The 21,960-nt window shown below is 49.9% G+C and overlaps 1 protein-coding gene across 1 annotated transcript; it reads right to left on the bottom strand.

Moving 5' to 3' along the window:
* Positions 1–10,151: 10,151 nt before the first annotated feature.
* Pdzk1ip1 (PDZK1 interacting protein 1) lies at positions 10,152–15,426 on the bottom strand. Its single transcript, XM_021200935.2, has 4 exons — positions 14,934–15,426; positions 12,796–12,904; positions 11,033–11,128; positions 10,152–10,571 (listed from the first exon to the last, which is right to left on the bottom strand). Exons 1-4 carry the CDS (start codon positions 15,250–15,252, stop codon positions 10,499–10,501), a joined length of 597 nt encoding a protein of 198 aa, XP_021056594.1. The 5' UTR covers positions 15,253–15,426; the 3' UTR covers positions 10,152–10,498.
* Positions 15,427–21,960: the final 6,534 nt, after the last annotated feature.

Raw genomic sequence — 21,960 nt, 5'->3', positions numbered from 1 at the left:
AACAACAACAACAAAAAAACTGGTCAGTGGAATTCACTTTAACAGAATAAAGAGGTGAAATCACATGACCATCCCAACTGATGCAGAAAAAGCTTTTAGTAAAATGCAGCAATTTTTATCTAGTTTAAAAACAACACTCTATAAACTGGGACTAGAATGAAATGTCTCATTAAAATGAAAACCTGTGCCTTTTAAAAATCCTGAAAGACTGAGGACTCTCTCCTTACATCAGGAAGAAGACATGTGATTTCAACACTTTTATTCAGCACAGTGCTAGAAGTCCCAGCCAGGACTTTCCGTGAACCTGCGTGTGAGTCTATCAGTGGGCACTCTTCCCAGACCCCAGACTTTTCCTTAAGCCCCAGTAAAGTAGAAATTTCTGGTTCATCATTAGTTCTGTGAGAACTATGTAAACTGTCCCCTCCTTGCTGTTGAAGGTACGTGAAGTAGTGCTGGACCAGGGAGTATTACTAAAATAGCTACTTGGCAAAGAGGGTGCCTTTTGTAAACAGCTCTTGGTAAGTATTTGCCCTCAAAGCAAACTGGAATCCCATACATAGACTGTTTCCACTACTTAGTGATTAAATATCAATGGATTCAACCCTTAAGAAAAAGCAAGAAAGCATAGACTTTGGAAAAGCCTCAGAAGGGCTCAGATTCTTTGATGGGGTAGCTCTACTCCTGAGAATTGGTCCTCATAACACCCATAATGCTCTCTGGGGCACTGCTCTATAATTATGGGAGGCTCATACTGGCAGAGACTGTCTGAACAGAGATATCTATGGGGAGGAATCAGAAACCTGCCCTCAGCTCTCCCCTGGACAAAGCACTGAGGACTTGGAGAGGGTTATCAGGTGCCCTTCAGGGAAGGACCGGCTTTGGGTGTGCTTTCCAGGCACAGAAGCCTCCAGACTTAGCTGACCCAGACGGACTCCAGGCGAAGTCTAGGCTCCCCTAACCCTCCATTCTAAAAGGAAGAAGTAAAAAAGCAAGTTCTGACACTACCAATAAGCCATGTAACAAGGCTGGGATAGGCATGGCCAGGGGTTGGCAGGCAGGTGTTATATCTATACATGGTGACCTGGATCTACTATATGGCAGTTCTCACACTGTAGCTTGACACCAGATTGTCACAGCAAATGTGAGGGGCATCCTCATTTTACTGTCCATTTAGAGATAACTGAAACGCAGAGAGACTTGTACAAGCTCATACAGCCAATGTACATATCTAGCTGAAGCTAGACACACAGGTGAGGCTAACACACAGGTATTTGGTCAACAAATGTGGAACACTTCCACTATGCAGGCACTTCGCTTGCATTTCCACTATGCTCAGCCCTCCAGGAATTCACAGACCAGAGCTCGGTCCACCTGATGAGTGTAGTATGCAAAGAGATGTCAGAGAACCATCCTGGACGTGGTGAGACCCACAGAAGGAAAATTAGAAATCCTAATCTACAGCCCTGTAGTCAAGAAAGAACATGATAGGGGAGGGGAGGTGGGGAAAGTCTCATTGTTGTGTGGGAGAGAAGCAGCTGCCAAGGAAGAAAGCTGAATCACAGTGTGGCCATCTAGTGGCCACGATAGGCATTGCAGACAAGACAGCTAAGCAAAAACTGGAGGGGCAGTTGTTAACTGTGGGCTTTCTGAAGACAGGATAACTCTTTTTATTGATTGCCACAACCTCATAGAATGGATATTATTTTGCTCTAGTTTGCATACTTTGGTACTGAGTACCTTGGTCAATAACTTGACCAACATCACATTAATATCAGATTGACAGATGAGATGTAGCCAGGAAAGATTGGCTCCAAACCCAAGTCCAGAAGAGACACTGGACTCCTCATGTCTTGAAGTGCTCAAGGGTCACCCTGGAGGTAAAGGGAGTCCATCTCCGGGACAGAGTAAAGAATGAATTTAAAGTCAAACCATCAAGGTTCAATGTCCCTAGCTGCCTGTGGAATTTTTCTTCCTCTAAAAGTAAGCCATCCTGTGGATATTCAGTTGACGGTCAGAAAGTGCCCTACATATACAGGGTAGCTCTCAGATGCTGTGTCAGAAAGCACCGTCCCTAACACTAGGCTTGGATTTGAGGATAGTCCCTTCTCATCCTCTTGCTCTACTTGTCTAGCCCAAGGGATCTGACATATACCTTCTCTAGCCCTTCCACACCCCCTCCTTCCCTCTCCCCACACTCTGTGATTCTTTCCCCTGGTGCCAGCCCCAGACTCACCACCCTCGTCCTGTACTACCAGCCCACTGCTGGAATAATCCAAAGGCCTGGTTATTTACGGATGGAGTCCACTATACACCTGGGCTGGCCTCAGTGATGTAGAGCAGTTTTGCAGAACCAGCTCTAGAACGACCACGACGGAGGTGTGATTCTGGAAAGCAGCTGGGTCCTGCATGATACACGCCCACCAGCTGTGGCTGGGAATGGTGAGGCCCTCCAGCCTACCTCTTATTCATCTCCACATGTGACCCTGGACAGGTACTGCCCCTTACATGATGTCATATTAATCAACTAGGCTGTGATTCTAAAATATCTGATTAGGTCCTGTATCTAATTCAGTTCATTATATCATGACAGAATCAATTTCAAAAATAATTAACATGCTGTGCATGTTAATGCTATTTCATATGCTGTATGTATGCATGTATGTATATATTTTTTGACATGGTTTCATTATGTAACCGTGGCTGACACGTAACTTACTATCTTATTATGTGGATCAGGCTCAACCTCAGAGCTCTCCCTTCCTCTGTCTCCTGAAAGATGGGATCAAAGGTGTGTGCCGCCAAAAGTCATGGGAGTGGCCAACTACTATCTAATTGGGTTTAAGACCCACTCCATAAGATGGACTCCAGGCCTGGCACTGCTTGAGTGGCCAAGAATCTGAGAAAGGCCATGGGCCTAGAGGAAAACAAAACACTAGTACTGCTAAAGGAACATGACGATATAGTGACATTCAGATACACCCATAGATCAGGTGACACTTAGCAAGCCTCAGAAAAGTTTCCTCCTGCAGTCCATGGGAACTAACCCAGAGACCGACAACTGGACAATGTGCAGAAAGCAAGAGACCTTGAAACACTCAGTCCTGAGTGGAATGTCTTCACCTAATCTCTCTCCTCAGGGCTCAGGAAGCTACGCAGAAGAGGAGCAGCAAAAGAGCCTCCAGTGGGCGAGAGCCAGTGTAAGAGCCAGGGTGGAGGGACACCGAAGAAACAGTGGCTTACAAACACAAGACTGGTGCACATGTGAATTCCCAAAGACTCTGGCAGTGTGCACAGGATGCAGGGGATGCACGGGGTGCAGGGGATGCACAGGATCCACGGGATGCACAGGATCCACGGGATGCAGGGGATGCACAGGTGCAAGCCAGATGTGGTCCCATTGCTGAGAGGAGAAATAGGCATGAGCCCCATCCCTAACCCAGAATCTATCTCCAATTGACAACTGCTTGAAAAGGAAAGACCAGCTTTCTCCAATGGAGTCTCATTGAGTATACAAACCACTTTTAAGGGAGACCCCATGCCCAGCAGTAGACAGTGAACATAAAATTAACTCATTGATACCTTTGGAGACGTTTTGTGTCAAAATGCTTTATCTGGGAATTTGGTTGGTTGGTTTGGTTTGTTGTTGTTGTCTTCCAACATAATACTTTTATTAATTCTTGGGGTATTTCACATCATACACCTCTATCACATTTGATAAAGTCCTTCCCTGTTCACCCCACCCCACCCTTATGAAAAAATAGTACAACTTGTGTTATCTATATACTCACCCGGAATGTGGTCAAACTCTGAGTCCTTCCCTCCCTGCTGCCCTGCTGGAAGTCATCTATTGTAGAGAGCTACACTTCAGCATCCTATCACAGTTTTTTTTTATTAAATATTTTCTTTTATATTTCAAATTATCCCCTTTCTTGGTTTCCCCTCCAAGAAACCCCTATCCCCTCTCCCCTCCCTCTGCTCACCAACCCACCCACTCCTGCTTCCAGGCCCTGGCATTCCCCTATACTGAGGCATAGAACCTTCTCAGGACCAAGGGCCTCTCCTCCCATTGATGACCAACTAGGCCATCCTCTGCTACGTATGCAGCTGGAGCCATGAGTCCCTCCATGTGTACTCTTTGGTTGGTGGTTTAGTCCCAGGGAGCTCTGGAAATACTGGTTAGTTCATATTGTTGTTCTTCCTATGGGGCTGCAAACCCCTTCAACTCCTTGGGTCCTTTCTTTAACTCCTTCATTGTGGACCCTGTGCTTTGTCCAATGGATGGCTGTGAGCATCCACTTCTGTATTTGTCAGGCACTTGCAGAGCCTCTCAGGAGACAGCTACCTATCACTGGTTTTTTGTTTGTTTGTTTATTTGGTTGGTTGGTTGGTTGGTTTTTCAAGACAGGGTTTCTCTGTATAGCCCTGGCTGTCCTGGAACTCACTTTGTAGACCAGGCTGGCCTCGAACTCAGAAATCTGCCTGCCTCTGCCTCCAGAGTGCTGGTATTAAAGGCGTGCGCCACCACACCTGGCTTCACTGGTTTTTTTTTGTTTTTTTTTTTAAAGAGTTCTCTTCAACAGCTCCTTGTTTAAGCTGGTTTGGGATTTTTGTTTGGTTGGTTTTGGGAGTTTTTTGTTTGTTTTTGTTTTTGAGGTGTTTTTTTTTTTTAGTTGGTTGGTTGGTTGGTTGGTTAGTTGGTTTTTGCTTTTGATTTTGTTTTTTGAGGGGAGTAGAGGTAGGGGTTTTAACAGAATTCTTCCATGTCCCTCTTTCTCAGCAGTGCATCTGCAGTTATTGATAGTAGCTAGTTTATTGGTTTTTACTGTCCACAGAAGCGTGGATTGTGGGCTTCCACACAGTTTCACACACAGGGATCTCACTTGCAGTAGGGCCACTGACCCAGATAAGACCCTCTACTGCAGATGGATCACAGATATCATCATGGCTTCAGGCCACAGCATAGACCACAGACATTGTTTGACCTTGGCCTTCGGCAATCAACACAGACCCAGTAAGACCATAAACCCAGACATGGTCCTTGACAGCATCGAGGGTCCAGACATCACCATGGCCCAAGGGTGGCAGCACAGATTACCCACATCAGTCTGGTCCCCAGCAGCAGTATTGTCTATAGACATAAACATGACTTCAGGCTGCAGCACAGACCACAGACATCAGTGTAGCCTTTAGTATGGTCTTCGGCGGTAGCACAGACATCAATCGGCACAGACTCATTCACAGTAACACCACAGACCCATCCAGTAGCACAGACCTCTGCAGCAGCACAGACCTAGACATCAACTAACCTTGTGTTTTGGCTTCTGTAGTTCCGCTTCTGGCTAACTGCTCTTGTTAACTAATCCAGGACATGGTTTTCAGTCTTAAAAGCTCACCCTGAATACGGCTCGGGGCTATACTGGGATCCCAGTGTAGATGCCAATCAGCTAATAGAGACTTTCTATTGGCTTAAACCCATATCTGAGCAATCTTCTGGTGGATACCTCACATCAGTGTTTCCTTTACTATTCACACCATCTCTGTTAGACAACATTTACTGCCCCATTTCAATTCTAGGGGCTCTTCAAGTACTGCTGCAAGTTCAGTCGATCTTTTGTGTGTGTGTGTGTGTGTGTGTCCTCCAGGATTAGAAGAGGACACTGGGTCCCTGGAGCTGCCTGATGTGGTTGCTGGGAACTGAACTGGAAGAACAGCACTTAGCTATGGCCCTTAGCCTCTGAGCCATCTCTCCAGCCCTAGCCTGGACTCTTAACAACTCAGGGAGCACACAGCCTAAAGAAGGACCAGACCAAAACTACATTCCCAGTTTCCTCTCCAGTACTGACCCTGTCCATGTCCCTCTGCCAGCTACTAAACTTCCTGTGGTTGTAAATGCAGCTTCATTGCACACACACTCCCCTGGCTCTGGTAGCTAGCATCCTCACCACCATCCACTGGCATTCACGATGCCTGTGCAAACTGGATAAAGAGACCTCTCCGTCTAAATGGCACAGACTGAGGGGTGCAAGGCTGGTTAGTGAGGAGCCAGGGACCTCTCTGTGCCCTGGCCTGGTTCCAACATGTTTCAGCTTGCCGGGGATTGAAGCCGTGGGGCTGTGATTCATTTTCCCCCTCCCCTTTCTCCTTCCCTTCTTCTCTCTCCCTGCCCCTCCTTCTTTCCCTTCCTCGCCCCACCTCTCTCCTGCCCTCAGCAAACAGGATGTTACCCAGAGGATGTAGCAGGAGATGCAATAAACATAGGCACAGCTGAGAGGTGCCTAAGATAAGGTCTGAGTCTGGGCATATAAAGAGATCCCTACCAGGAATTCAAAAGCTTCACTGGAGTTAGACAGAGAGGCTCACACCTGTAATCCCAGAGCTCGGGAAACTGAGGACCACCACACCAAGTTCAAGCCTGCGCTCCAGAGCGAGATCTCTTTTTTTCTTTTTCTTTTTTAATAAATTTAAACAAAACAACTCTGCTGGTTAGCCTTTCCCACGGAGTGTAAAGCCACCAGATGGCAGCAGAGCTGCCGATTCCAAAACTGAGTATCAGATGACCATCGCTGCCTTCAGCGCTGTTGGGAGAGGTGTCCGCATGCACATATACATCCACATCCATGTGGGTGGGAAAATACATACAGGCGGACAGGCTTTTGAAGTTTAGCCCTCTACCTTTGCCTCTTTTCACCTTTGCTGCCCTTGACCATGTCCACCCTTGTACAGTACTAATGTTAGGTGCTCCGGTGCTGTGGGGCTCCTAGAGATGGCGCTAGAGCCGGACACAGAGAGGTAGCCCCCTGGCGCACTGATAGGATATGTGCGGAGAAAACACCAGGCTGGAGCTGTCTGGAGGCTGGTGTGGGAGGAGCCTGGGAGGAAGAGACACCTTCCGAGGTGCCTTCCTGGAAAGTCTTGGGAGCAATGTTAAAACATCAGCTTCCCAGTATGCCTTCAAAGACTCTATTACAGTACCAGTTTCATTGGGCAGGGACTGGGTGATCAGGAAGTGTGGGGGATCCCATAGACAGAGCAGTCTGGAGCCAAGCTTGGCTCCCCTGTACTCGGACAGCAGCTGAAAGCTGAGAAGGTGGGCAAACCCTGGCGCTTAGACCCTAGGCAGGTCTGCCAGGAAACAGGTGCCTGGGCCACAAGGAAAGTGCTGATGTCTCCAGCCGTGTGCTTGTCTTGAGGCTGGCCTAGGAGGACTAGGAAGCATGTGACTTGGCCTCACACCCCTCTTTCCCCTGGGCTGGGGAAGGAAGCTCTGCCTAAGAGTTGTCTGAATTAGTAGTTCTTGAAGCATAGGCTATTTCTTGCACATTACTCTGGGTATGAGGGAGGTAACCCTGAAACTCATCCCCTTCACCTGCCACTCCATTCCACATCAGGAACCACCCTGTATTCCACAGCCTTTATCAAAACCAACCGCAGTCAACAAGTTCCCCTTCAAGACTAAACTCAAGTCAGAAGTGCTTCAAACTCTCTCCACCTGGTACAGCCTGGGTGGATGCTTCCCTTCCTGCCTGACTTGAACGTGACCTATGTCACCCTGTGAAATCCACACGTGTGAGGTGGAATAGGAAAAAGAAGGTTATAAGTGGCTATTCCAGGAAGCAGAAAATGAGCTAGACTGTCCCCAACAGCAGGAGAGCTCGCTTGTTTCAGACCGGTGTGCACTGGCACAGAGCCAGCGGTAGAGACCAGCCGGAGATGAGCTGACACGGAAGTGAAAGCTTCCAGCCGGTGCATAAGACTTGCAAGCCAAGCATAAACCTTAGGGAAACTTGGAGGTAGGGAGAACTGAGAAGAATCGGCTAGAAGCAGAAGAGACAAGAGAGGAAGCCAGCAGCGGGAATCAAGCTTGGGTGGAGAAGGAGCAGGAGAAGACTGGGCCAAATACAGAGGACAGAAACCAAAACGTTCTAAGAGGCGAAGAAAGAGACAAAGAGAAACTGGATTGCCTAGAGGTCTTACGTTGAAAGCGAAGAATGTGGCATGAGCACGGGTGTGAATCCGTAAGGCCCCGCCCCTGGTCACTAGGGAGCTCGGGTTCCCCTCCCCAGCGGGGGCGGGGCGCTCGCCTCCAGCCCCGCCCCAGGCCTCCAGAGGCCGCCCCTAGGGACCCTTGATGCGGCCCAGTAGATGGTGGGGGGCCCAGCTGGTGCGTTATCAGTCTCTTCCAGGAGCCTGTCCGAGCCACCGTGCGGCTGACAGTCTGAGATTAGGCCCCGCGAGGGTCATTAAGCAGCGGCCTGGCCCTGGCCCAGCCTCCTGTCCTCCTGATCCGACCAGTCCGGCAGGTGGGAGCTGGCGATAAGAAAGAGGGTCTTGGCGGTTCTGGGGCGGACGCTCCTTATTCCCAGCCCCTGGTCAGGATGGGAACGCGAGTGGGGGAGGAGAACTGTAGGTCAGTATCAGCCTGGCCCCTGCAGAGGCAGCACCAAGGCTCTAAGAGCCTGGCAGGGCATCTCTGCAGTTGCTGGGGGACAGGATTAGCTTCGGAGAAAGCAAGTCTCTCCTGGTAACACCTCACACAGGTGGTTCCGTCCTGGCCCTGGCAAACTTGGGCGGGGGAGAGGTGGAGAGAGGGGTTGAACCCACCTACACTTCCCAGGAACAACTTGAGAGCAGGAGTGGGAAGGAATGTGGTCACCCACAAGGGGATCAGATCTGGCTGGACTAAAGAAAGGAAATATTTGTACCTTAGCCAAGACCTAGCCTCTACTATCTCCTGTTTCTCAGTGAGGAAAAAAAAAAAAAAAAAGCTGAGCTGGCTGGCTTTGCTTTCTGCTTTGATGAGAATAATTTCAGAAAGGTGAGGAAAAAGAAGAGTGTTCACACTTCAAACTGGCAGAAATGGGGTGAGATGGCATGAGTTACAGGGAACAGACAAACAAACAAACAAGCAAGCAGGAGCAACTATCAATGTCCATAAAGCTGAAGACCAGAGAGGGAAAGACTTGGAGATCATCACACAGCAAGGCAGGGAAACCTAGAACAAAAGCACTACTTGTCATTTGTTGCTGAGAGCTCTACCTCTGCTGCAGGCCAGCCCCCAAACCCCAGGGAGATTATTTGTGGGTATTCCTGGAGTCTTTCAGGCAAGCCTTAGACCACAAAGTAATTGCTGTGACCCTGACAAGGACGCTGTGAAATGGTGAGACAGGTGGCAAAGAAACATCTTGAAACCACTGTCTCCACAGAGGCCTGGAAATGACTCTATTTGAGGTTTTTACTACAGAAGGACAGATGCTGTTCAGTGAGACACACAGACACAGCGGAGGAGCCAGATCAGGCAGGTGCTTGTGTCTTCCCTCCTCTGCCAGACCACGTTCCCTGATTCCCATCTCACCCAGGGTTGAGAATTGGAATACTGATGAGGACTGGGTTCTGTTCTAGCTCTGCCAGAGATGAGCCAAATCCTCTACACAGGATCATGGAGCTTGGAGGGACAGCAACTCTTCCAAGGTCACACAGTAGGCTGACAGGAGACTGAGAACACAAGTTTGGGCTTCCTCAGTCTCAACTCCAGTTTCTTTCCCACCATTTCCCATGTGATATAGCCCGCCACTCTGGAGCCCTGGAAAGGGGAGAGAGCTGACAGAGTGGGCAAGAGTGTTGCATAGGAAAAATCCAGAAGATCCGTGAAGAGCTGTGGACAAGGATGTTCTTTCATAAGGGCCCAGCCTTGAACAAGACCAGGGTAAAAACTCCTAAGCTCACACAGGTCTCTGGCCTCATCCTGCCCTCTGCCCCTGGGAGACATTTCAAAATGGACCAGGGCTGGGGATGTCCAGGGTATCCAGCTCTCATCAGTGTCTTCCTCTCCTGGGAAGATCTTTTGCCTGCTTAGGCCGAGGAAGGGTTTAGTTTGAAGAGTCAAGAGCCACTGACAGGAAGGGATGAATTCAACTCTCCCAGGAATGTCCACACCCATAGGGAGTTCCCCATACATACCCAGACACCAGAGGAGACAAGCTTTCTCTCTCTTATTTCCACTTAGAAACAGCCTCAGCCTCTCCAACTGGGTTCCTAAGTCCCTATCTCCCTTATGGGTCCAGAGCTTCTGGATAATCTGTAAGTTCACCTTGGCAATGGATCCTAGAAGGTAGTTAACACAATTGAAAAGAAATAAGCCTGTGAATCCTTGCTTAGAGCCTGGAAGCTGGGTCAGAGTCTCCACCCCAGAAGTATAAAAAGTCTTTATTTCACAGAAATAAGAGCCACTTCCATAGTTGCAGGAGGAACGGGTAGGGGAGTTGCTGAGCCAGGCATCTCTTTACAAGGCTCCTCAGAACTGGGTAGAAGACCCCAGGAAAGCCCAGGGTCACAGCACATGTGACAGGTCTGAGTCCTAGCCTGAGATGACTGTGATTCAAGAGAGGTGAGGGGGGTCAGCTTGTTTCAATGGATTCCTGAAGAGTAGTGGCTGGGTGAGATGGCGGGGATCAACTCTATATTCCCTGTAGCCTTGGGACTAGGGCCACAGAGAAGCTTGTCACATGGGTGTGCTGCGGACCCTGCCCTCTTCCTCCAGAACATTCTCGTAGGCATTCTTGTGCTCGCTGGACCTGAAAAAGGAGGTAAGGCTTACTGGGTCATTGGCTTCCAGTTTCCATCCCCCTCAACCCCCAACTCCCCCACCCCACCCCCACCATCCTGCATCAGCTTTCTCTCCAGAATTAGCATCTGAGCCTTCCCCTGCCTCCCCGAACATATCTGGACCTGTGTGCCTGGACTGGAGGTTCCTTAGAAACAACCCCACCCAAATCCCTTGGTTACCCATTGAGCCTCCAGAGAACTCTTTTTTCACAGCTCCCTTTCACCGACTCCCTGTTTCAGCACTGAACCCCTTCTCCCATGACACCCACTACCTCCTGAACTACCTTCTCCCTTTGTCTTCCCATGGATCACCGGAATCCTCACAGAGGACTTCACTAGCCTCACTTCACTTCGCTTCACTAGCCCCTTTCTTCATCAGCCCTTCCCCTTGGCTTCCCCACCTTTCCCAGCTCCCCCAGTATCACCTCACCTAAAACCAGATGCCATTGAGGAGTATCTGCCATCCATTCCCACCAGGACCCCATCTGCCTTGTTTCCAATGATCATCACCGTGCTCCCAGGCTCCCTGGAGAAGCAGCTTATCAGCAGGGCTCACCAATGACTGTCCACTCCAACCCATCCTGGAAGATCCTCTTCTGGGATCTGGTTCTCAAGGTGCAAGCAGAAAGCACCCCCAGCTCAGAAAGCACCTCTGCCCCTGGGGCCCAGTAGACACCAGTTTTAGTGTCCTCCTTTTCCTCCTCTTCCTCTTCCTCCTCCTCCTCCTCCTCCCGCCTCACAACCCTCCTACCTGATCCACAAGGAAAGTAGGGAACATAGGCATTTGTAAGATGCTTGTCCTGAGACCCAGGTCTCTTTCCACTCACTCCGTGCACTCACCCTCAGCCCCATCTTAGACCCAGCAGGACTCAAGAGTACATCCCAAATTCGATGTGGTTGGTAGCCACGGAAAGCAGAGAGAGCTAACAGTGCATTTCTGGCAAAAAGCTCCTGCCTTCCCATTCCTGAAACTGATTTTTTCTTTGGTCGCTTATACCTGCTCAGCTGTCCTCAGACATCCAGAGGCATGTCACACCAGACACGTCCCACCCAAGTCAATTCCACTTGCTCTCAATGTCCTCTGCCTCAGGGAGTCTTCTAGAGTCGTCCAAGTCCTTCCTCAGAGCTCCCTACTGCCTCCCTCCCTCCCTCCATCAACTCCCAGGCTCCCTTCCAAACAGCTTAGACCCATCCCTTTTCCGAACTGCCTTTGTCCCCTCCAAGTCTGAACTGTCCGTCCTCATACCCAGCCTCCTCATGTGTCTCTAAGCTTGCTTGTTTCACGTACCATGCACCCACATGGAACAGCTGGAAGGACTTAACTCTGTTAAAGTCATCATCTCGTCATGGGTACTGCCTGACCCAGGTCCTATTGACCTCTCCAGCCACACGCTGGGACAGGACGCTCCATCCACCTCCACCCTGAGCTCCTTGTACATTCTCCAAATGCTGTGCAGGGCTGCTGGACCCCTGGATGCCAGGCTACCTTAATGACATCTGGGAAAAGATGCCCTAAGGCCAATGTAGCTTCCCTCAGTGGGGCTCTTGATCTTGATGCATTCATGCCTGGTGGCTGGCCTTAGTGCCAGGCCCCAAACGTGGGACTCATGCATATTTTCCTGCACCACCCTATTCTCTGACTGACTTCCTGCACGTCAGGTTTTGGGGTGACTGTGCAATCAGTGAAGTCATGCTAATTAGCCCCCTCCCAGCCCCCAAACCACTCTGTTGCCTTCAACTGCCTTTGACTTGAATTGCTTATCCAGTCTGTGTGCATGTGAAACCACTGCATCACAGGCAGCTGACCCTTCAAAAGGACGGGGCCTTCTGTTTCAAGAGGAAGGCCAGGTTCCCATCTCAACTCCATGAATAGAAACAAAAAAAAAAAAAAACATTTGAGACACCTAGAAGAGAAGACTTTTCTCCCAAGTCCATGCCGGAGGCAGGGTGCAGAAAGAGATGAGAGAGCAATGAGGCCAATAGAGTATAGGCCTGGGAACCAGAAAGGCTCCAAGCTGACTCTGTCATCAATCAGCTCTTCCTGGGCACTTGAGCCCTGGTTTTCCTTCCTCACAGTGACAAGACTTTAATGAGAACTCCTGAGGTCATCCCCTACTAGAGTAACAGCAAAGGTTTGAGGACCACCCTGACCACTAGGGGCCACCCAGCCCGGGGCCTTCACATGGCACGTACGGCTCCTCCTGGCACCAGAAGTGGTTGACGGCGAAGACGATTGCAACAAGGACCAAGAACACAGCGACAGCAATGAGGCCTTGCATCCAGGGCTGAAGGTTCCCTAGACCTGGAAAAGGAAGAGGGGCTGCAGGCACAGAGAAGCCTGGGCACTCTGTAGTGCCCAGGGAGACATCTAAGTGGCCAGAATAGACATAAGGCCATACTCTTCTAAGTATGCAGGAAGGATGGGGGCTCAGCGCCTACTGAAGTCCGAAGAAAACCTGAGCAGCCAAAAAGGGAACACGCCTCAGAGTTTCCCCTGAGGCTCAGGTCCCAGAGCTTCCTTCTTGCACACACCCCCAACAGTCACATGCAAGAACCCCCTAGAAGTGCAAGAAAACAGAGACCAAAGGGCAGCTCCTATGGCTGGCCTGGGCCTCCCTGTCAGTCAGCTGGGAGTGGCCCCTCCTCCCTCCCACTAGCCCAGGGAGGCCAGGCCAGGGCTGGCATCTGGAAGATCCAGTTCTAGAACATAAAGCTTCTCTGGGAGGATTAGGAGGGGTGAGGTCTGGCCAGAGCTGCTCAGTGCTGGCTGCTCAGCTGGGGAGTGGAGAGGTAAGAGAGAGAGAGTTAAGATGTTGGGTTCTAGATTGGAGCCCCTTTATCCTCTCCAACAGGGTGAACAGGGCACAAAGGTCAGCGACCAGGTTAAGGTCTAGCCAAGTATCCCTTCTACCTTTTCACCCTTGATGTCAACTCCAACACTTAAATCTTCCTCAGGCCACTGGCAGCCCCAAGGAAAACCATTGTCCCCTTTAGACTGAAGATCTCACTCCCCAAAGGCAAGATACCCAGCAGCTAAGAGTCTCAGGAGGAAAGAAAGGACAAGAGACTGGGAGGGGAGAATCCTGCCCTCAAACAGGACTGAATGACTAGAGCCATCCTATGTTATGAGAGGCTGGGCATCAAAAGACCTCAGCCTGTATCGTTCCCACCCCAAAGTCCTTCTTGGAGTCCACCTAGATGCTCTTCTGCTGCAGTAATGGCTTGATTATCCTTAGTGATGTTTCTAAGGGTGACAGGTGTTGGTGAAAGAAAGGCTGACGGAACTCTGGGCTGTAGCCATGGCAGCTCCAGGTTAGAACCCCTAGTAGAAGATGCACGTGATTGCTCGGCAAGGGCCCATGTTATGGTTATGTCCTTCCCACTCTGTTCAAGAAACCTGGGCTCAGGCCCATTACTTTTTCTGGGCTAAGATGCTCAGGCACTGGGAACAACCCTGGGAGCTCCCCTCCTGTTTTCCTTCTTCTGTAGCTCTTATAGCTAACTCCTCACAGACACCAGGGACTACAATCTTCTGTTCCTCCTCTTGTGACTATGGGGAGAGCTTATAGAGCAAGGGATAGAGTCAAAAGCAGAAGAAAAATGGTCCTGGACCGCTTCTTTCGTGAAAGAAGTTACTCAAATCTCTCTGGTACTTTCGTTTCTCAGAGGGCCTCCAAGACATGGGATTCAGAAGTGAAGCAAATATATATAAACAACCTTGCCATCCCCCTCTGGACACCAGACTACTGGGTACAAAACCCTTTCATACTTCCAACCTGACAGCAGCTCTGAAAGAAAGGTGGGCAGGGTAAGATTTACTGAGACCGAGTTTAAAAAAAAAAAACCCTAAGACTCAGAGTGGGACAGGAATTTCCTCATGGTCACACAGCAAGACAGAAAGAGCTTGGTGAAGAGTTCCTCCACAGTGGGACTACTCTGGAGAAAGTGAGAAAGAGGACTTAGGTCATACGGTCAAGTGGCTTATGCCTTTAATCTCACCACCCCTCAGCCCCCATCCAGAGCAAGCATTTAAGGGTGCACTGGGACGGGTCCCAGCCTCTGCTTCTAGCCCCAGGACTGAGTTGTCTCTGGGACAATTCCTGCTGTGAGGTTTGGATCTCAATTCCTGTTCCTCCCCTAAACCCCAGAGCCAACACATTCCCTGTTGTCGCACCTCTCCCTGAAGGAAAACAAATCAATCACAGAAGCTAAGTCAGAGGACTGTGGCCCTGTGCTTGCCACAGTACAAACATCCTCCCATCCAACCTCGGTCACTGTTTTCCTGCCACCCCTCCCCTCCTTGCAACCCAGGTACCCCTGTCCTGTGCTACCTTGTTGACAGCTGGCAGGTGCCACTTCGGTGAGCAGAGCCAGCACGACCAGACTGAGGGCCAGCATGGCTGCAGGCAGCTGTAGGGCCTCGGTCCACTGCTGCTGTTTTTGACTCCTAGAGCTGCTGGAGGTCTGGGGTGTTTGTTTAAGATCAGCTGGAGAGCAGTCTGACTCTAAAGGAGAGGCTGGATTGGGTAAGGCAGAAGTGGAGAGAGGGCGGGGGAAGAAGAACTGGCAGACTGGTGAAGAGAAACTGCCCTTCCTCCCATGGAAATGAGCTGCCGGGACTGGCATATGCCCAGCCCAACAAACTGGCATTTAAGGTACCCCCTTAGAAACCAGTTACGGAGGTGGGCCCAGGGAACTGGGGAAGTAAGGGGAAAGTCCCCGCCTCCTCCCACACTCACTCTGCCTCAGAAGTCTTCTACTGAGCTCACCTTTCCTGCTCCCAGGGACAGCTGAGACATTTTCAGCCCTGCCTTGAATGAGCCCAGTGGGTGGGGCTTCTTGAAAGGCTGACAGTAGGCTTGAGACAAGCACTAGCTGGCTCAGGGAGCCAGAGGAAAACACCTGTGAGCAAAAGACTCAGAGAAGGCTCAGCTGCCTGCTTCCCCTACATCAGCCCTTCACTCACTTCTTGCTTCTGACCCACCAAGCCAGACTCTAGGACCCTACCTCACCTGAAAGAGACTCACTTCACAGTCCCCAGCCCTGACCAGTCCCAGTGATTCCCTATAGCCCAGTTCAACATCACAGTCCCTGATAACCTGGCAGGCCTCAGACAAGATTTGACTTGGTCAGAAGTCTCAACATCTGCCTTCAGATCCACCTCCCTTCATCAGAGGAGACATCTCCCTCCTTCGATGACCTTTTTATTTTCTCAAATGGAGATCTGCACCCTGCTTAAAACTGACGAGGGAAGCATGGTGGATATTTGCTAATTCTGCCTCATTCCTTTCATTCCAACCTGTGGTTCCCTGGAATGTCCAAAGCAGGTGGGAACCCTGAGCCTGCCTCCACTATGTGCATGTGTGCATGCCTACTTCATGCATGTGTCTTAGCATTCTTCCTTTGTTCTGCTCATTCCCTGAGTCTTCCAAATTCCCCAGGCACAGTCTACAGACCGGAATAGCCATGAGAAGTTCATCTGTCCCCCAGAAATCCACACCACAGGGCCAGACACTGCAGAAGCACATCTCCCACCCAGCAAGACACATAGCATCTGCCAGACCTTCCAAACCCTAAGAATAGCCCAAGTACCTACTGAAGTCTGGGGCGTAAGTCCGTGGTGGGCCTCCTGGTCCCAGCTACCCCAGAATATAGGAGTTGAGATGCAAGAGCAGGCTAGACCCCTTTCCTAAGGAAAGGAGGGGAAAGAATTTTTTGGCAGTCCCTGTTGCTTGCATGGTTTCCTAAAAGAACGTTGCGCTTAGCCATTTCCAGTGCACACTCAGGAGATTTCATGCTGTCTTGGCTTCAGGCAGGTACTCAGGAAGCCTCAGGGCACAGTCATCATGCCCATCTGTCCCCAAGTACAGAACATAGAGCCTGTGATCCTGGTCCAACACTAGACTAAATTTATGTTCCGAAGAAGCCAACATCAACCTGGCTTGACCAGATTTAGGAAATAAGGAAGCTAAGAATAGGTGGCTGTGACATTAAACACTAGCCAGGGCACTGTGGATGAGACGACACTTGTGAGGGTGTCCACTGCATTGTTTGTCCCAAGGCACAGATCTTAGTTCCTGTCCAAAGAAAAAACCAAAAACAAAACAGGTGAGAGTGCCTGTTTCCTCTGAGTGCATGTCTGCACAACTACTTTCATGCATGTGCTGTGAGCCTGTGACCATTCCCCAAGAGGCTGTAGGGAAACTCTTCATGGCTAACTCTACATGGCTAACCTATTCTTAACATGGGCTGAGAATCTTCAGGAGCATGGAGGAGCTGCCTTGGTGGATGTTAATGAACAGCCAGGGAACCACAGGTTGGAATGAAAGGAATGGGGTGGAATTAGCAAATATCCACCATGCCTTCCTCCTCAGTTTTAAGCAGGCTGCAGGAAACCAAGGTCAGACCTCCATTTGGGCAAATGAAAAAAATCATCAGAGGTGAGAGAGGGAGACTTGGGAGACATGCAGCCACTGACTGGGCTGCCTTAAAGAAGGCTTTGATCAGTGCTTGGGAGGTAGGAAAGCCAGGGTGTGGTTTCTGGACAAGTGACTAACTGCTGCCCACTTGGAAACTGGAAACTCTCAGGTTAAGTTTCTGACTTAGGCAATTGGGTGAGTGGCAATGTCTCAAGGTAAGACACATGGGTCCCTCAGGATGCAGTGTGTGTGTGTGTGTGTGTGTGTGTGTGTGTGTTTTAAACAGAGGGATCAAATACAGACCCAACATACAGGTTTAAAGGGGGGGGGCAGGAAAGTAAAATCCCAGAATATTGGGATACTTCAGCAGCCAAATGTGGAGTCTAAGAGAGGTGTAGAGAGAGGCTCCTCTGGTGGTACCCACTCACTAGTTCATCCTCTGCCACCAGCTCGGGAGCCACAGTCTTTTCCCCCCAGCATTCCCAACTTCTCTAAAACCCCAAAGGAAAGCAGAGACTCCCAGAACTATATTTTGAGCACAGTAAAGGAGGAACATGAGTGGACGGACACAAGGTGACCAAAGGGAGAAAACAGCTCCCGGGTCAAAGTCCCAGACTTTAACACAGAAACAAGTTGTTCCGGAAAGCAGGGAGGAGGAGGGGGGATGGGTGAGCACTTGGCTTTAAGACCAGACCCCTGATGCCTGGAAGTTTTCACACTGGGAACTGCTCTTCTCCCTAGCCTTACAAACAAAGGGGTCCCCTGCAGTCTGGCTAAATCTCAAAAGTTTGGATGGGTCTCACCAGAACTCCAGTCCTCATCTCAGGCAGCCGTTCTATCCACAGTCGGTCTTCCCTCCCGTTTCTTACCTAGCTCTCATCTAGAATCACCGGTCCCCTAGACGAACCTTCCACCAGGCTAGACCTGGTGTGCTTATCCTCACTCAAGAGTGCTCCCCTCCCACCCCGCAAAAATATCCATTCCTCCCTTCCCACAACATCTTGCCTGCCATTCTGCCTACTGCCAGGAGGTGGCACTGTGCAGCTCCAATCCCAGGCTGGGGTGCAGGTTGCATTCTGAACAACGGAAAAGTCAAAAGCCTCGCTCCCTCTCTCCAGCGGCCCAACTCCCACCCTGTTTCACAGGTAGGTTACAGGGAGGGAAAACATCCACTGACATATAACCAGTCACTGGTGATGCAAGCATGACCTATGTTGTACCCAGAGCTCTGCTGTAACAGAAGATGACTGAATCATTAAGGAAGGCTTCCTGCCGGCAACGCTGAGGGGAAGTTAGCCAGGTTGTCAACTGCATAGAAAGTTATGACGGGAAAGGCCATGCAGCCAGAGAGCTCAGGCTGAGAAAAAGCTGGGTGTTTCATTTCTTTCGTGTTTGTTGTTTTTCCCCCTGTGGTACTAGGACACAAGTCTATAGGGCCTATTACAAGCAGTCGAGCACTGAGCCGCATCCCAGCCCTCCAGGTGGGTGCTTGGACTACAAAGCCCTCTTCCCATGTGCATTCGTGTTCATCTTTGCTGCAAGCCTGCAAACGCCTGGAGGCTCTTATTTGGACTACTCCTGGTCCTTAAAATAACGTTCCAACTCCTTCCCCAGGTGCCTGAGGGGCAGAACACTCAGCCCCCCTCTTCAGCCTCACCTGGCCCAAGGCCCCCAATTCTGGGGCCTGATCCCTACTCTATTATAGCCCTCTGCCTGGGATGCCATCTTCAAGTCTCTCCTGGAAAAGTGACCTTCCCAGTCTTGCTTTAAAGGTCCCTCTCTCCAGAAGAGTTCTTTGACTTCATTCACCTCACCTTCCCCCCTGAATCCTCTGGTCTACACACACAGATATTCTTACAAATCACCATGCCATAATGACTTCTGTGTTTGTACATTTAATACTGATAACCTCCAAGGATAGACCACACACACACACACACACACACACATTATAAAGTTAAATCTCAATATACAATGCCTAGAGAGAGTAGAAGGTCCCAGAGTGAATGGACAGATAAAGTGATTAGCCCCAGGTGGCCCTGACCCGAGTTCCCAGAATCTCCACAGTGAAAGCCCTCGGGAGCTGTCCAACCCTAGGAAAGTGTGTTCCAGACAGGGAGCAGAACTATCCCAATAGGAATTCCAGGGAAGGCAAAGACCAGGTCACCCTTAAGGGTACCTGCAGAGGGATGCTTGAAGGGATGTGGAGGCCCCTTTCCACTCACAGTCTCACTCACTCAGCTGCCCTTCAGTTAGCACTCCATTGGACAGGGGATGGTGCATCTGTTTCTTACGAACCTGTAAGTGAAATCTGCAAGTTCCTTCCATTACAAATGAAGATTTAAAACCACAGCCCTCTGATGCTCTCCTGTTACCCCACAACTGCTGCGGATATTAGACATATTTATTACTCATGCAACGTAAAGTAACCAAGGAAGTCACGGAGCGTCCACAGATCCAGCCAGGCACAGTGTAAAGACACACTTAAACTATCACAAACACGCCTCTAATATTTTGATAACCATGTGTTAATACAATTGGGCTTGCTGTCCAGGTCTGGGCATTGTATTATATATTTCTAAAAACATTTCAATGAGAAAGAGTCCACAGGGAGCCAGCAAGATGTCTCCTCAAGTGATACACTTGTGCAAGCCTGATGACTTGAGCTCTGTCCCTGGAACCCACGTGTCTTAGTTAGGGTTTTACTGCTGTGAACAAACACCATGACCAAGGCAGCTCTTATAAGGACAACATTTAATTGGGGCTGGTTTACAGGTTCAGAAGTTCAGTTCATTATTATCAAGGTGGGAGCATGGCAGCATCCAGGTAGGCCTAGTGCAGGCAGAGCTGAGAGTTCTACATCTTCATCTGAAGGCTGCTAGCAGAATACTGACTTCCAGGCACCTAGCACGAGGGTCTTAAAGCCCATACCCACAGTGATACACCTACTCCAAAAAGACCACACCTACTTCAACAGGGTTTTAATGGTGTCACTCCCTGGGCTGAGTATAAACAAACCATCACACCACGTAAAGATAGAAGGGGAGAACCAACTCTACAAAGTTGGCCTTTGACCTCCATGTGTGCACATTGATATGTTCTCACACATACCACACAATAATAATAAATAATAATTTGTAAAAGAATGAAGCTGTAGGCTTCACTGGACCACACAAGGAGTCCATGGTACAATAGGGTTAAAGAGTCCTGACTCTTTGGAAGCTTGGGGCCCGTCTACTCAAGGCCATGCCATGTGATCTCAAGGTCAGACTTGGAGAAAGACTGTTGACCCCCTGGAGAAGAAGCCTTCTGGTACTTAAAGGACTATGATCAGGGCAGACAAGCATTCGGCCTCACACATGGACTCAGAGTGAGGAACTAAAAGAGGCAAAAGGTACTAGCTGGAAACTCACAGAACCGAGGAATGCACTGGCTATTGCTCCTGAGTCCTAGGAGACCCCAGTGGGCCAAGGAGATTTATGGGGAGGACCCCCCAGAAGAGAAGATCAATCAAATCCTCCTGCTGCCTCCTTACCCAGCCAAAAAAGTATGGAGGGGCCAAGACCAGGATCCTCCTGCCAGCAGAAGGCCCGAGGCCAAGTCTCTTCTGCAGAGTGGCCTCTGCACAGCTCTGCTGCCCATCAGGGCTCCAGGCCAGCAATGAACCAAGCAGGGATACAAACTTCTAGAATTAGCGCCTCCTGGCCACAGGCTCACCCTGAGGGATGCCCATCCTGCTCATTTTTCAGCTAGGGAAAGTATGACCCTGCAAGTTTCTAAGTGAAGGCCACACAGTCAATTAGGAGCGATAGGACTAATCCCAGGCAGTGTTCTGTATGGCCCAGGCCTTTGCCCCTCTCCCCAGCACTGACTTATTGCTCTTTGCCCGATTTCACCCCAGTGGGCTTTCAATTGTTCATTCACCACATGCTCGCTGCCTACTAGGGGGCTGGATACACAACAGTGAACAGGACAGAGCTTATAGTGTACAGCTGTGAAACTGCATCACACCAGTGGGGCAAAGCAGCACATGCAATAGTCTAGCCCTTGGTAGACTGAGGCAGGAAGATCATTGCAGATTCAGGACACATGGTGAATTCTATATTTGTTCTGCACTACAGAGTAAGATCTTGTGTCCCAAAAGATGAGGGGGCAGCTGAAAAGATTGCTCAGTGGTTAAAAGTGTATACTACTTTTGGAAAGACCTGAGTTTAGTTCCTAGCACCCACATTAGGTGGCTCAAAAACACCTGTCACTCTAGCTCCCGGAAATCTGAGACCCTTTTAGCCTCGGCAAGCACCTGCACTCACATGCACACACCCATACAGACACACACATGCAGTATTGAAATTAAAAATTAATCTTAAAAGTTCCAGTCACACTAGGTGTCTTAAAGCAGGTATGTGGGTTGTGTCTGGAAGATTAAGAAAAGACACCAGCAAGCGTTACGAGCCTCCTGGGGTACAATTCATGAGTAAGACAGTTCTTCTGCTTTTGTGGAGGCTGACGTTTTACAGGGTCCGCCTGGAAACAAGCAGAGAAACTCCAGCACTGCTGAGGTTTGACGCTGAAGCATCTCCCCACAGGCTCATGTGACAGTGAGCTTTGGGGAGATGGTTTGATCCTGAGGGCGCAGCTAATCAGTGAACTGATAGATCCCTCTGCAAACACAGTCACATTTTAGGGGGAGGTGGAAAGGGGTGTGACTTGTTTAGATGAAATAGGTCCCTGGGAGCATACCTAGGAAAAACATGTATCTTTGTCTCTGCCTCCTCCCTCTTTATCCTATATTTGTGCCCTGCCCCCTCCTCCCTGCGGTTGAAAGACCTCAGGAATCACCTTTGAGGGCTGGTGAGATGGCTCAGTGGGTAAGAGCACCCGACTGCTCTTCCAAAGGTCCTGAGTTCAAATCCCAGCAACCACATGGTGGCTCATAACC

The sequence above is a fragment of the Mus pahari genome, chromosome 6, assembly GCF_900095145.1.
Source record: "Mus pahari chromosome 6, PAHARI_EIJ_v1.1, whole genome shotgun sequence".
Classification (NCBI taxonomy): Eukaryota; Metazoa; Chordata; class Mammalia; order Rodentia; family Muridae; genus Mus; species Mus pahari.
The sequence above is the reverse complement of the archived record's forward strand: the minus strand, read 5'-3'. Positions and strand labels throughout refer to the sequence as shown.